Source organism: Hippoglossus hippoglossus, chromosome 14, assembly GCF_009819705.1.
Source record: "Hippoglossus hippoglossus isolate fHipHip1 chromosome 14, fHipHip1.pri, whole genome shotgun sequence".
Classification (NCBI taxonomy): Eukaryota; Metazoa; Chordata; class Actinopteri; order Pleuronectiformes; family Pleuronectidae; genus Hippoglossus; species Hippoglossus hippoglossus.
This window is the reverse complement of record NC_047164.1, coordinates 218,475-230,974: the sequence shown is the minus strand read 5'-3', so window position 1 is coordinate 230,974 and position 12,500 is coordinate 218,475. Positions and strand designations below refer to the sequence as shown.

Genomic DNA, 12,500 nt, shown 5'->3' with positions numbered 1-12,500 from the left:
GGAGGAAGTGTCGTTGTCTTCTTCTTTGTTCAGTTAATTGGTTAATTGGTGGGTAGCAACTAACATCAAGGTGCATTACCGCCACCTACTGTGTCTTCTCTGCTCTGCACAGGATTCAGGAGAGGAGTCGTCATCTTTGTTTACAGTCTTTGATCTTTGTTTACAGTCTTTGATCTGGTTCATACATGATGATGAACTAATTATCTTCAGCTTCTTGAATATGATTGGGTGAAAACAAATTGATTCATTGGATTGAATAATTGGCAGCTGTTGTATGAGCACAGGAAGTAGAACAATTATCCAGTTGTATTTTGATCCTGACGGGAAGCTCAGCCTCACACTTCCCTTCCCCTCCTCTGACTTCCTGTTCCCTCCTCTGACTTCCTGCTCCCTCCAGTTGACTTCCTGCTCCCTCCTCTGACTTCCTGCTCCCTCCTCTGGCTTCCTGCTCCCTCCACTTGACTTCCTGCTCCCTCCACTTGACTTCCTGCTCCATCCTCTGGCTTCCTGCTCCCTCCTCTGACTTCCTGCTCCCTCCACTTGACTTCCTGCTCCCTCCACTGGCTTCCTGCTCCCTCCACTTGACTTCCTGCTCCCTCCTCTGACTTCCTGCTCCCTCCACTGGCTTCCTGCTCCCTCCACTTGACTTCCTGCTCCCTCCTCTGACTTCCTGCCCTCCTCTGGCTTCCTGCTCCCTCCACTTGGCTTCCTGCTCCCTCCACTTGACTTCCTGCTCCCTCCACTTGACTTCCTGCTCCCTCCTCTGGCTTCCTGCTCCCTCCTCTGACTTCCTGCTCCCTCCTCTGACTTCCTGCTCCCTCCTCTGACTTCCTGCTCCCTCCACTTGACTTCCTGCTCCCTCCTCTGACTTCCTGCTCCCTCCTCTGGCTTCCTGCTCCCTCCTCTGACTTCCTGCTCCCTACACTTGACTTCCTGCTCCCTCCTCTGGCTTCCTGCTCCCTCCACTTGACTTCCTGCTCCCTCCTCTGACTTCCTGCTCCCTCCTCTGACTTCCTGCTCCCTCCTCTGACTTCCTGCTCCCTCCACTTGACTTCCTGCTCCCTCCTCTGACTTCCTGCTCCCTCCTCTGACTTCCTGCTCCCTCCTCTGGCTTCCTGCTCCCTCCTCTGACTTCCTGCTCCCTACACTTGGCTTCCTGCTTCCTCCACTTGACTTCCTGCTCCCTCCTCTGGCTTCCTGCTCCCTCCACTTGACTTCCTGCTCCCTCCACTTGACTTCCTGCTCCCTCCTCTGGCTTCCTGCTCCCTCCACTTGACTTCCTGCTCCCTCCTCTGGCTTCCTGCTCCCTCCTCTGGCTTCCTGCTCCCTCCACTTGGCTTCCTGCTCCCTCCACTTGACTTCCTGCTCCCTCCTCTGGCTTCCTGCTCCCTCCACTTGACTTCCTGCTCCCTCCACTTGACTTCCTGCTCCCTCCTCTGGCTTCCTGCTCCCTCCACTTGACTTCCTGCTCCCTCCTCTGGCTTCCTGCTCCCTCCACTTGACTTCCTGCTCCCTCCTCTGACTTCCTGCTCCCTCCTCTGACTTCCTGCTCCCTCCTCTGGCTTCCTGCTCCCTCCACTTGACTTCCTGCTCCCTCCACTTGACTTCCTGCTCCCTCCTCTGGCTTCCTGCTCCCTCCACTTGACTTCCTGCTCCCTCCACTTGGCTTCCTGCTCCCTCCTCTGGCTTCCTGCTCCCTCCTCTGGCTTCCTGCTCCCTCCTCTGACTTCCTGCTCCCTCCTCTGGCTTCCTGCTCCCTCCACTTGACTTCCTGCTCCCTCCACTTGGCTTCCTGCTCCCTCCTCTGGCTTCCTGCTCCCTCCACTTGACTTCCTGCTCCCTCCACTTGGCTTCCTGCTCCCTCCACTTGGCTTCCTGCTCCCTCCTCTGGCTTCCTGCTCCCTCCTCTGACTTCCTGCTCCCTCCACTTGGCTTCCTGCTCCCTCCTCTGACTTCCTGCTCCCTCCTCTGACTTCCTGCTCCCTCCTCTGGCTTCCTGCTCCCTCCTCTGACTTCCTGCTGTAGTTGCTCTTCACTGTTGTTGCTTCCACTGTAGTTTGTTGTGATTGTGTTGCCTCCTGCTTTTCATTTCATCTCCCCTCTGTGTTTTTGGCTTTCTGTGTCCGCCCCTCCCTCTGTCGCCCCCTTCAGGCTGCTGCGAGGCATGTTGGAGAGGTAAATGTGAGCGACGGCCTCAGTTTTCATTTGACGAGCACAGCACACATGAAAACACAGCCTGGTTTCTCTGTCCGTCACAGTTTTAAGTTTTAAACCTGGATTAAATGACAGATAATGTGATTTAACATGAGAGGAATCTGCTTTAAACCAGAGTTAAACCAGATTAAAATGTTCTAAACCGGGTTAGTTTGAAACTGGTTTAGACTTAAACTAATCTTAACTTTGTTCAAGTGGATCTAAATCTTTTTTTAAACAAAATGAATTTCTTCAAACTGGTTTAAAATTGGTTTCAATATTGGTTCAATGTATAGAAACTTAAAATTGTGAGTAAAATCTGGTTTAAACAACAGATCAGATCTGAAGTTTGAACCAGAGATAGAACTTTTTGAATTGGTTTTAAACGAGAGAAGCTTAGAGACACAGACACAGATGTTTATCTGCAACGTCCTGTTCATTTGATTTCATTATATATTGTGTGTGTGTGTGTGTGTGTGTGTGTGTGTGTGTGTGTGTGTGTGTGTCTCTCTGTCTCTGTGTGTGTCTCTGTCTGTGTGTGTCTCTGTCTCTGTGTGTGTCTCTGTCTCTGTGTGTCTCTGTCTCTGTGTGTGTGTGTCTCTGTCTCTGTGTGTCTCTGTCTCTGTCTCTGTGTGTGTCTCTGTCTCTCTGTGTGTGTCTCTGTCTCTGTCTCTGTGTGTCTCTGTCTCTCTGTGTGTGTCTGTGTGTTGTAGAGACGTGTCTGTGGAGCTCCCCTTCATCTTGATGCATCCTAAACCTGTGGAAGCTCCAGTGTCTCGTCCTCAATCAGGTGAGTTCTCTCTCTCACACACACACACACACACACACACACACACACACACACACACACACACACACACACACACACACACACACACACACACACATTGAATGAGCAGTGTGGGATTATGGGAGTTGTAGTCATGTCATTTCAGGTTTCTCCAATTTTCCTTGACAAATGATGGAAATGATGAATTGATTATTAAAATAGCTGCATATAAAAGTTGTAATGATTTATTGCTCAGTGTATCTGATCGATCAGCAGGTTTTACTCTCTGGTTTTCATCATACACTGAATTACCATAGAGACGAGAGGCAGTTTCCATGGAAACAGTGGAGTGACGTCCTGTGTGTTTGTTACAGCTGTTCCAGAGATGGATCCGCCCATCGACACCAATTTGATAGAATTTGACACAAAGTGAGTAAAAACCTGATGTTTACGTTCTGAAATGTTGTTAAAATCTTCTTGAAGAGTTTTAATCCTGGAAGCAGGTCGAGCATTTGATTCTGAGTAAAACAAATATTAGAAAACAAAAAAGGAAAGAATTTTCTTTCAGTTGATATCATTTGGACTTGTAGCTTCTACAGGAGAAAATGACATTTCACATCTGGTTGTTTTTATTATATTGTATTATAATATTGTGGATGATAATCAAATCTTATCAGAAATCTGTTGATCTCTGTTAAACATCTAGTTTCATTCACTTTTGATTGATTGGTGTGTTTGATGACGTCATCCTTCGTCTCGCAGCAGCATCTCCCAGGACGACGACTTCGTCTTCGAGGACTTCGCCCGCCTGCGACTCAAAGGCGCCGTGGATGACAAAGACGAGGACTGCTAGGATTTCGCCAACCCTTCATACGCTTGCTTCAACCCGCCACACACACACACACCCACACACACACACTCTTCACGTTACATTCCCCATTGATGGATGAGGGCGTGTTTAGACGGAGGCCTCACAGGCCTTGCTGGTGTTCTTCCTCTCTTGCTTCTGCCATTCATCACGCTGCCGCCATTTCCTGCCACCGCCTCCTCCATCCATCTTCTCCGTTTCCCTCTGTTTTTGCTGAAGGTTAAAAAACTCTAGATGTTAAGCAGCTGCAGGACAGATGTTGGCGGTCCAGATGGAAAATCAGCTGCTTCTTTGTTTGTAGTTCAGGACGTTCAGGTATGGGCGGAGTCCAGAGGGCGACCACGTGAGGAAAAAGATTAGAAACATGAAGAACTCTGTTCACAGAAGAAGCAGCGTTTGTCTTCTTTTACTTTGAAAATCTTCTTGAATGTCGAGCTTTTCCTGCGGCGATGATCAGCGTCGCGTACAAACGGGATTTATATTTGAAGACGAGCGGAGAAATCTGTGCTGACGCAGTTTTTCTTCACATTTACACTGTAGACGCTTTTTATGTTGTGGTCGCAAAAGGAGGAAACACTCAATCACAACAGTCTTACAGACGACTGAAGTTCGATTTCACCAGCATCCACCGACCCCCCCCCCCCCTCGTCCATTTGTTTCTCACTGTCTGGTTGTGGGTTTTTCAGTTTTTTTCAGTCATTCCAGCGTCGATGAAGTCATTTCATTTTATTTCAAACATTTCACAGACCGAAGACGTCTGGTCGTCTACGTTTTTCTGACAGTTTGTAAAAAATAAAGCAACAAGAAAATAAACCGTCGTTAAACAATCAAATTATTGTTTCTAGATCAGATCAGTTTATTTTAAATAATAAATAATAAAATCCTCTTCCTCCAGAAATTAAGCTAAAATATCTCAGATACGAACGCTGCCATCTTGTGGTGATTATGTTATTTACAGTCCATTTGTTCAGTAGTGATCGTCAGGTGGAGCCGTGGTATCAAGGTCCCGCCCACACACGCACTCGACCAATCATCACGTCTCAGCCTGTTTTTATATCATCAAATAACTGATTCAAACCAAACTGATCAGAAACACTTGAACGAACATCAGAGAGATGAGAACGACCTGGAATGACAGAAACATCTTTACAAACATTTATTTAACGTCTACTTGGATTCTTTAGTTTGGTTCATGTCCCATCTGCTAACATGGAGGAGGTGGGTTTATGACCTATACTGCAGCCAGACACCAGGGGGCGATCCAGATGAATTGTCTTCAGTTCATCTTTATTTACAGTCATTGGTTTTGATCTTCATCACAAAGGTGATGAAACCGAACGATAACAAAAAATACTTATATTTTATAAAACGTACAAACTGAAATTTTAACGTCGGAGGAAAATTTTATTTTATTTACAGATGATGAATTCATGATGGTTTTATGTTTTATTTTCTCTTAAGCTGCTTCAGACTGAGCTCCTCAGTTCTCTGGATCTTCTCTAGAGGATCACACTCAGTTTGTCTTCCTCCTCCTGAATAAAGTGTAGATCCAGGAGCAGAGGATCCTCCACTGATTCACTGAGTGGGGGTGGGGGGGGGGGGGGGGGGGGAGCTTCTAACACGGGACACAAACATGAAGAAACTAAAACAAACCTCTGGTGAAGAAGTGCTGACACACACGATGAAGACACAGACGAAGATGTGAAGAGACTTTGTGGTGATCAGAGCTGAAGGTGTCAGGTGATGTCAACATGATCACATGACCTCTGCAGCAGAGGTCACACGTCACTTCCTGTCTCTGTCTGCTGCACCCGGCTGCCCCCCCTCTCACCTGAACCAGGAGGAGGATCTGATGCTGTGAACGAGTCTGTGCAGAAAACCTGCTGCTGAGTTGTTCAGCTGTGAAACACAAACTCTGGAGAAGCTCTGGAGACGAGTCTCTGGAGACGAAGCTCTGGAGACGAGTCTCTGGAGACGAAGCTCTGGAGACGAGTCTCTGGATTCCACCTGGAGCTCAGGTCTGAAAACAGCTTAAGAAAAACGTAGAAAATCACCAGACGTCACTTCAGGTGTGAAGAAATGATTAAATCAAGTTTTCTGAGGCTCAAACTTCATCGTCTGCTCGTTTAAGGGAAACACTGAAGTTTATTTTTGGTTTATTTTCATTGACTCACTTAAAATCCTTATAACTTGTGTTGTAGAATTATAAATACTCAAACTGCTTTGTGCCTTTTACACTGTTGCCAACAACATGTCTGAATCAGCAGGTTCAATATACATCTACTTGAAGTAGAAACAACGTCCTGGGGACTTATTTACTGTAACTAAAGCTTCTATTTTTAAACATTGATTCAAAATGATTTCATAAATGCAGAATAATAAACTGAATTTAAAAGAAATACTCGAGCAAATTCGAAAAATAACTAAAAGTTTGACTTTTGTCTGATTTTAAATTTTAAAAAACTTGCTCTAGTAAGGTAGTTTATTTATTTTATTTTTTCTGGCCAAATTATAAAATTGTGGTTTTAATTAATTCTTTTAGTTTTCTGCCATTTTTTTCTCATAAAATATTTTTTTAAATATCAAAATGTGTTTTCTCTCTCACTGCTGCTTTCTTCTGTTTAACTTAAAACAACACCCTGAAAATATTTTTATCATAACATCACAGACAATGTCCCCAAATCTACATCGTAATAATTTCATCTTTTCCTTTAATGTTGATGCCATGTGAGAAAATAATGTTTCAACATAGTGCCATGAAAAACTCTGAAGCCAAAAACTAAAAGAGATTCATTTTTAAACTAAACCAAGCGGCTGCAGTGTTTCCCTTCAACCACATCCGCCTCAGCCGTCAGGAAACTTTTCAGCAGCTCGGGTTCAATTTATTTCTAATATTCTCATTAGATCTTTTCTCTTCTTGGCTCTGATCAGTTGTTTTCCGATGTTCGTACGTTGCCTTTAAGTTATTTGTTTTTATTCAGTTCAACATTTCAGACTTTTTCATCTGAAAACACTGAACTTTTGTTTCATTTTATTTTCACTTATTCCAGGAAAGTAGATGTTTTTATTCCTAATTCTTTGTCGCGTCTTCTACTTGATTCTTGAACGTTTTGTTTCCTGATCTGAAAAACTGCCAAACGCCCCCCCCCCCCCCCCGTCACTGAAGCTGCGATCAGAAGGGACGAAGAAGAAGCGGAGCATGTTTTTAACTTTTTCATTTGATTCGTTTGATTTGGAAGCAGTGCTGTGAATTGTACGAGCTGTGATTCTGTCTTTATTTCGTTGTGCATTTGTGGGGTAACTTTGCTAAGTGTGAAAATATTTTGACAAGTGCCACGCCCCCGGCCTGTGCGATGCTTAACCATGATGTCTCTAAAACAGGAAGTGATTTCTGCTGGTGGACGAACACCAGAACGATAGAATTACGATTATTATGCTTCTGATTATTATTATGGTGACTTACTATTATCTACTGTATCATCATTTACAACCATGATTATTCTCATAATCATTTAAGAGTCTATTGTTTTGCCATGTATTTTTTATGTTGAGATTTTTATTTTAGTTTTCTTTTTATTATTAAAGGTAAAATGAACTAACATATCCTGTTTCCCTGGTGATTGTGTTGTTGGAGGAATCTCGCACTTATTTCCATTTTCTTCAACTTCAAACTTTGCCACAAAATTGACGACAGATTTTTTGAACTATTCTTTCTGTTGTGTCACACTGTGATGTCACTGATGACATCATCAAGCTGCGGCGTGCTCCGGAGAATCCTTCACGTCGGAAACAGAGAATGAGAAGAAACTGAACCAGGATTGGTTCTTATGTCGACTGTTCACTCACTGATCGCATTTACATATTTAAAGGAAACCTGCTCAGGTGGATCATTTTAATGTTTGTTAAACTGTAAAATGTTTTGATGAAGCCCTGCTCTGATTGGTCGGCTGCTTCCAGCTCATGTAGGTTAGTGTGTGGACGGTTGCAGACAGTGAATGATTGATGAGTGACACACGCAGGTTACGTGACAATGTGTAAAACGAAAGATCTGAGTGAAGTGTTGTAACCACGGCAACTGAGAAGGTCGATATCTCTGCGTCGTTATGACGTACAAACAGGATGGGAGGAGGGAGAGATCATTCAATCAAGAGTGGGCGGAGTCTCCCAGTAACCAGGAAGTCAGGAGACCAGGGCCTATCAGAAGGCAGCAAACCCACTTCAACAGAGAAACAGCCTGGAGGGTCCCAGATGTTTCAGTCTCTGTTTGTACAGAACTCTATAAACAGTTTATATACACCTCGCTGCTGATTGGACGACACCTCTGACACACCCACCAAACCACAGAAAACCAACCAGGAAGCTCGTTGACACGTTTAGAGGAAACATGACGTTCAACCTGGAAACTGACGAAAGGTTTTGACCTTGAACGTGACCCAGGCTTTGTTAGGGGGCGTGGTGGATGGCGTGAGTGATGTGAACAAAGAAATAGTTCCAATCAATTGAAGAGTATCAGCTTCAGCAGGAGAGGAGCGCCCCCTACTGGGAGACAAAGCTTCTGCACAAACTTTGAGCTTGCACCTTGTTTGTCACTTTTTGTGAAGCAGAACTCGTCGGTCACTCATCACGTGTTTTAGTTTCAAGTTTTCCTGATAAAACAGACACAGCTCATTTTCATTTTAATAAAGTTTTATTTTAAATCCACAGAACTGAAGAGTCTTTAACAAAAGTTCTAGAAAATCTAAACCAACAGTTTCTAATGAGAACAGGACTCCGCCTCATTACTAACATTTTGTAAAGGTTAGGAAACATTTTTAAAAAACCATCGTCTTCAGTCTCGTCGTCATAAAGCGTCGTAGTCGTCGTCGTCCTCGTGCTTCCTCTTCAGCGACTCGCCCCCGGAGTTCTGCGACACCATGTTGGTGGTGATGAGGATGTTTTTGGAGCCAATCAGAGACGGGTTGATCAGGACATTGGAGACGGCCGGCGTGGACGGTGTCGCTATCCGGACAAAAGTTAGGAAGTAATAATTGATACTTTTTACTTTACAGGTTTCTTCACATTTACAGTAACTATTTTTAACAGGAGCTAAATACAAAGAGTGGGAGGAGTCACGTTCTTACTGGTTTTGGTTGTGGTCGTCTGAGAGGGCGGTGGAATCTGCACCGTGAACCTTTGACCCGTCAGAGACACCGGAGCTCCGACTTTAGTGGTGATGGACTGAACCGATGGAGTTCCTGTGGAGACGACACCAGTCAGAACAAACAGGTCCACTTCACTGTGCATAGCGCCCTCTACGGCCTCACAGCTGAATTACAGGGAGTCTGGTCACCATAAGACTCACCGAGGGTCGGCGTGGTCGGTCTGCTGGAGACGGCGCTGACACTGAGGCGAGGCACCGATATCCTGCCGGCAGACGACACCTGGAAGAAAACAAATCCTCACGTCACTGAGCTGCAGAACCAACAGAACGAGAAAATGAAATGTTTTAAAATGAGATTGAAGTTTTCACCTTCTTCTGAATCGACTTGAGTCGGTAGTTTGGCGCCGTCAGACAGTACCGGTCCGGAGGAAGTCGAGGGCCCGTGTACGGTTTAATGAGCGGCAGAGGAGCCTGGTTCTTCTGCCTCGCAACCTCCAACAGGAACTGAACACAGGGACGCCGCACACGTTACAACACTGATACACAAATATTAAACCACAAAACTACACAATGAAAATAAATGAACTTCATTTGAAGAATTCAGTTTCAGCAGCAGCTTGTGAAACGTGTTCACGACTCATGGTCACGTTGATAATTATTTTGTTGTACGACAACAGAAACATTTGTAAACAAGACATTTGTATAGCGACAGGCGACTTGCATCTCGTGGTGGCGGCGAAGTGAACGACTGGTCCATGCGGCACTGGATCGCCAGTTTAATGTCGTCGGCGTCCACGTTGGACTTCTTGGCGTGTGTTGCGTAGATTTTGGCGTCCTCGATGATGGTCGTCACGTATCCTGCGAACACAAACAGCCGGTGAAAGACTGACGATGACACATAAAAATCATTATTTTAATTGAACTGTTTTAATTCAAAGTTCCAGCTTCAACATCTAAAGATCTTGTTTCTTCTTTACTTCCTGTTTCAACTCTAACAAGTGTCAGTGATGATGGAGGAGCTGAGAGACGACAGGAGACAAACTGTTTCCTCTCCTGATGCTTCTTATTTAGACGGAACATCAATAAACATAAAACCAGCTTCATTATTTATGTCCCGCTCAGGCCTCCGTACAGCTCAGCTCCGTGTCACAGGGGGAAACTGCATCGTGGACTCACTGTAGGTGAACTCCAACATCTGGTTGATGACCCGAGGTTCGTACTCGGTGATGCCCATGTCCTTCAGGATCTGGATCATCACCTGGAGAAACAACACAACATGTTACACGACTGAAAACAAAGACGAATCGTAGACCGTCCCGTTTCGAATGAGTCCGTTCATCCCGACACGCAGGCTGCGACAGGTGGATCCTTCCCGGTTCAACATATCCCAGGATTCATTGCGCTTCAGCAATGAACAGTTATTACCAAACAGTGACAAAATGTGGAATGTTGAAGTGTTTCAGTCCAATTCAACGTTTCAACATGTCCGACTTCGGCTCTGTTGTGAGCCGTGTGGACTCTGCAACACCGTCACTACCACAAGGTGGCAGCGTTCGTATCGGAGATATTTTAGCTTCATTTCTCTTTATTTACAGCCTGTGATCGTCATTATATATAAATATATCTCATATACAGAAGAAACATTTACAATGAACAGCTGTGAGCCACTAGTGTGAGCACTTTATTAGGAACACCTGTAGAATCCAATCAGCCAATCACGTGTCAGAACAGAAGAGAACCTTCAGGTAAAGTTCAAACATCAGACCAATGAGGTCAGAGGTCAGGCTGAGGTCAGAGGTCAGGCTGAGGTAAGTAACTTTAAATGACTTTAACTATTTTTACAGTAGACTTCCACCTCAGTGAGTAATCGGATTACTTCAGTATACACAGTCTCTCAGTATCGAGGTAACGTTACTGTTCATAAAGTGCAGCCTGCACTCACATAAACAACTACAACAGCTAAGCTAACGAGTTAGCAGAAAGCTATTGTTGTGAATGCCGGTCCAATGCTAACGTTAGCAGCTAAGCTAGCCGTCGTTCGGCGGCTCAGAGAAACGTCCGGTGACCGTTAAACGATCCGTTACAGTTCGATGAGTCGGATCAGAACCGCGGACCCGGTGGATCGGAGTGAAACTCGGTACCTGAGCATCTTTCGGGATCGTTTTCGGAGCAGACATTTTGATTTCCTCTGCGGTGACGTCACGTCTTCTTCTCTGGGTGTATCAGCTCAGACACAAACCTCCAGCGACTCCTGCCGGTCAGGAGGAGAGTGGCGGTATTACACTGATGGTGAGAAATCAGAAAATTAACGAACCCGAAATTGTGATAAAGAATAAAAACAAATAAAGAAATAAAGAAATAAAGAACACAAATTAAATAAAGAGTACAGAATAAATAAAGAATTCAAAAAATGATTAAAAAGTAAAGAATACAAAATAAAGAATACTAATTAAATAAAAAATCTATAATAAATAAAGAATAGATATAAAATAAAAAATTAAGAATAAATAAATTACGAATAAAGAACACAAATTAAAGAAATAAAAAATATAGAATAAAAAAATACAGAAATAAAGAATACAAATTAAAGAAATAAAGAATAAAGAATGAAAAATAAAGAATACTAAATAAAGAATAACAAAATATATAGAAATAAAGAATACAAATTAAAGAAATAAAGGATACTAAATAAATAAAGAATCAAAAATCAAAATAAAGAATAAATAAAAAATAGATAAAGAATCAAAAATAAAAAATAAACAATAAATTCATATTAAAGAGTAAAATGGATCCATATATTTATAATATATCATCAGAATAAAGTTTATTTTGTATCAGCAGAATATTATCATCACATCACATTTGATTAAGGTGAAGTTACTTTTTATTTTTATATGAACTAGAAAGTATTTAAATCTATAACAGTACAATCCTACTCTAGTATAAGTTTTTTTAAACTTTAATCTAAATGAATTAGTAATCAGTAGATTCATATTTATGTGGAAGAATAATTGAAGAATATTTGTGTCTGAGGTTTAGTGGAGTAGACATTGTGTAAAGTACAACTACCTGAAAACTGAAAATGTACTGTACTTGAGTAAATGTACTTATTTACTTATCACTACTGAAAATGGATAGTGGATTAAATATAAATATAAATATTATATGAAGTTAAATTAAACCCAAATATAAAGAAGCTTCTTATGTGTCATAAAGACGTAGTTACAGTAAAAAGTTCGGTTTCATAAATTATTCATCTCGAGCTTCTCGGTCAGTTAGTTGATTATTTTGTTGATTCTAACAAATAAAACATTTGGTTCTAATCAACATAAAAAACACGGATCTATAAAACAAACCCAAATTCAAAAGGGTAAAACCTAAATAAACCTGATTGTTATAAATAAAAGCAGCTGCAACATTTACACACTTCAATCATTTAACACTGTGAAGAGGATCATTATGTTATTTCTATTATATTTCATTTGTATTATTTTAATGATGATGAACAGTGACACTAACACAGGAGGAGA

General features: G+C 42.8%; 2 protein-coding genes and 1 long non-coding RNA gene across 8 annotated transcripts in view; 2 read left to right on the top strand and 1 right to left on the bottom strand.

Annotated features, from left to right (window-relative positions):
* LOC117774692 (arrestin red cell) overlaps positions 1–5,544 on the top strand; it is an 18,185-nt gene extending 12,641 nt beyond the window's left edge. Inside the window, exons 14-17 of one of the 4 annotated variants that reach the window (XM_034607305.1) lie at positions 2,152–2,175; positions 2,907–2,983; positions 3,337–3,391; positions 3,728–4,348. In XM_034607305.1, coding sequence (XP_034463196.1) covers positions 2,152–2,175; positions 2,907–2,983; positions 3,337–3,391; positions 3,728–3,815 — 244 coding nt within the window. In that variant the 3' untranslated portion in view covers positions 3,816–4,348. Of the gene's footprint in view, positions 1–2,151; positions 2,176–2,906; positions 2,984–3,336; positions 3,392–3,724 lie in introns of all 4 variants that reach the window. The other 3 variants (XM_034607308.1, XM_034607306.1, XM_034607307.1) reach the window with 3 other exon arrangements.
* A 159-nt stretch (positions 5,545–5,703) lies between these two features.
* On the top strand, positions 5,704–6,243 carry LOC117774727. Its single transcript, XR_004616122.1, has 2 exons — positions 5,704–5,766; positions 5,824–6,243. It is a non-coding gene; the product is annotated as an uncharacterized LOC117774727 (long non-coding RNA).
* A 2,255-nt stretch (positions 6,244–8,498) lies between these two features.
* Positions 8,499–11,246, bottom strand: taf9 (TAF9 RNA polymerase II, TATA box binding protein (TBP)-associated factor). Of its 3 annotated transcripts, XM_034607331.1 has the most exons (8): positions 11,112–11,246; positions 10,147–10,228; positions 9,692–9,828; positions 9,340–9,474; positions 9,172–9,250; positions 8,951–9,064; positions 8,671–8,837; positions 8,499–8,633 (listed from the first exon to the last, which is right to left on the bottom strand). In XM_034607331.1, the coding sequence occupies exons 1-7, from the start codon at positions 11,145–11,147 to the stop codon at positions 8,671–8,673; spliced, it is 750 nt and encodes a 249-aa protein (XP_034463222.1). In that variant the 5' UTR covers positions 11,148–11,246; the 3' UTR covers positions 8,499–8,633. The 3 variants fall into 3 exon arrangements, with proteins under 3 accessions (XP_034463222.1, XP_034463221.1, XP_034463223.1); XM_034607330.1 differs by having other exon boundaries at positions 8,499–8,837; XM_034607332.1 differs by having other exon boundaries at positions 8,499–8,828.
* Positions 11,247–12,500: the final 1,254 nt, after the last annotated feature.

Bases quoted from the DNA above. Each gene is read 5' to 3' on its own strand.
- taf9 (XM_034607330.1), bottom strand. From the start codon at position 11,147: ATGTCTGCTCCGAAAACGATCCCGAAAGATGCTCAG. The intron at 9,475-9,691 runs GCAAGTCGCCTG...CCCTGTGTTCAG, and splicing joins CTTCGCCGCCACCACGAGAT to TTCCTGTTGGAGGTTGCGAG. The intron at 9,065-9,171 runs GTGAGTCTTATG...TCGTCTCCACAG, and splicing joins ACCGACCACGCCGACCCTCG to GAACTCCATCGGTTCAGTCC.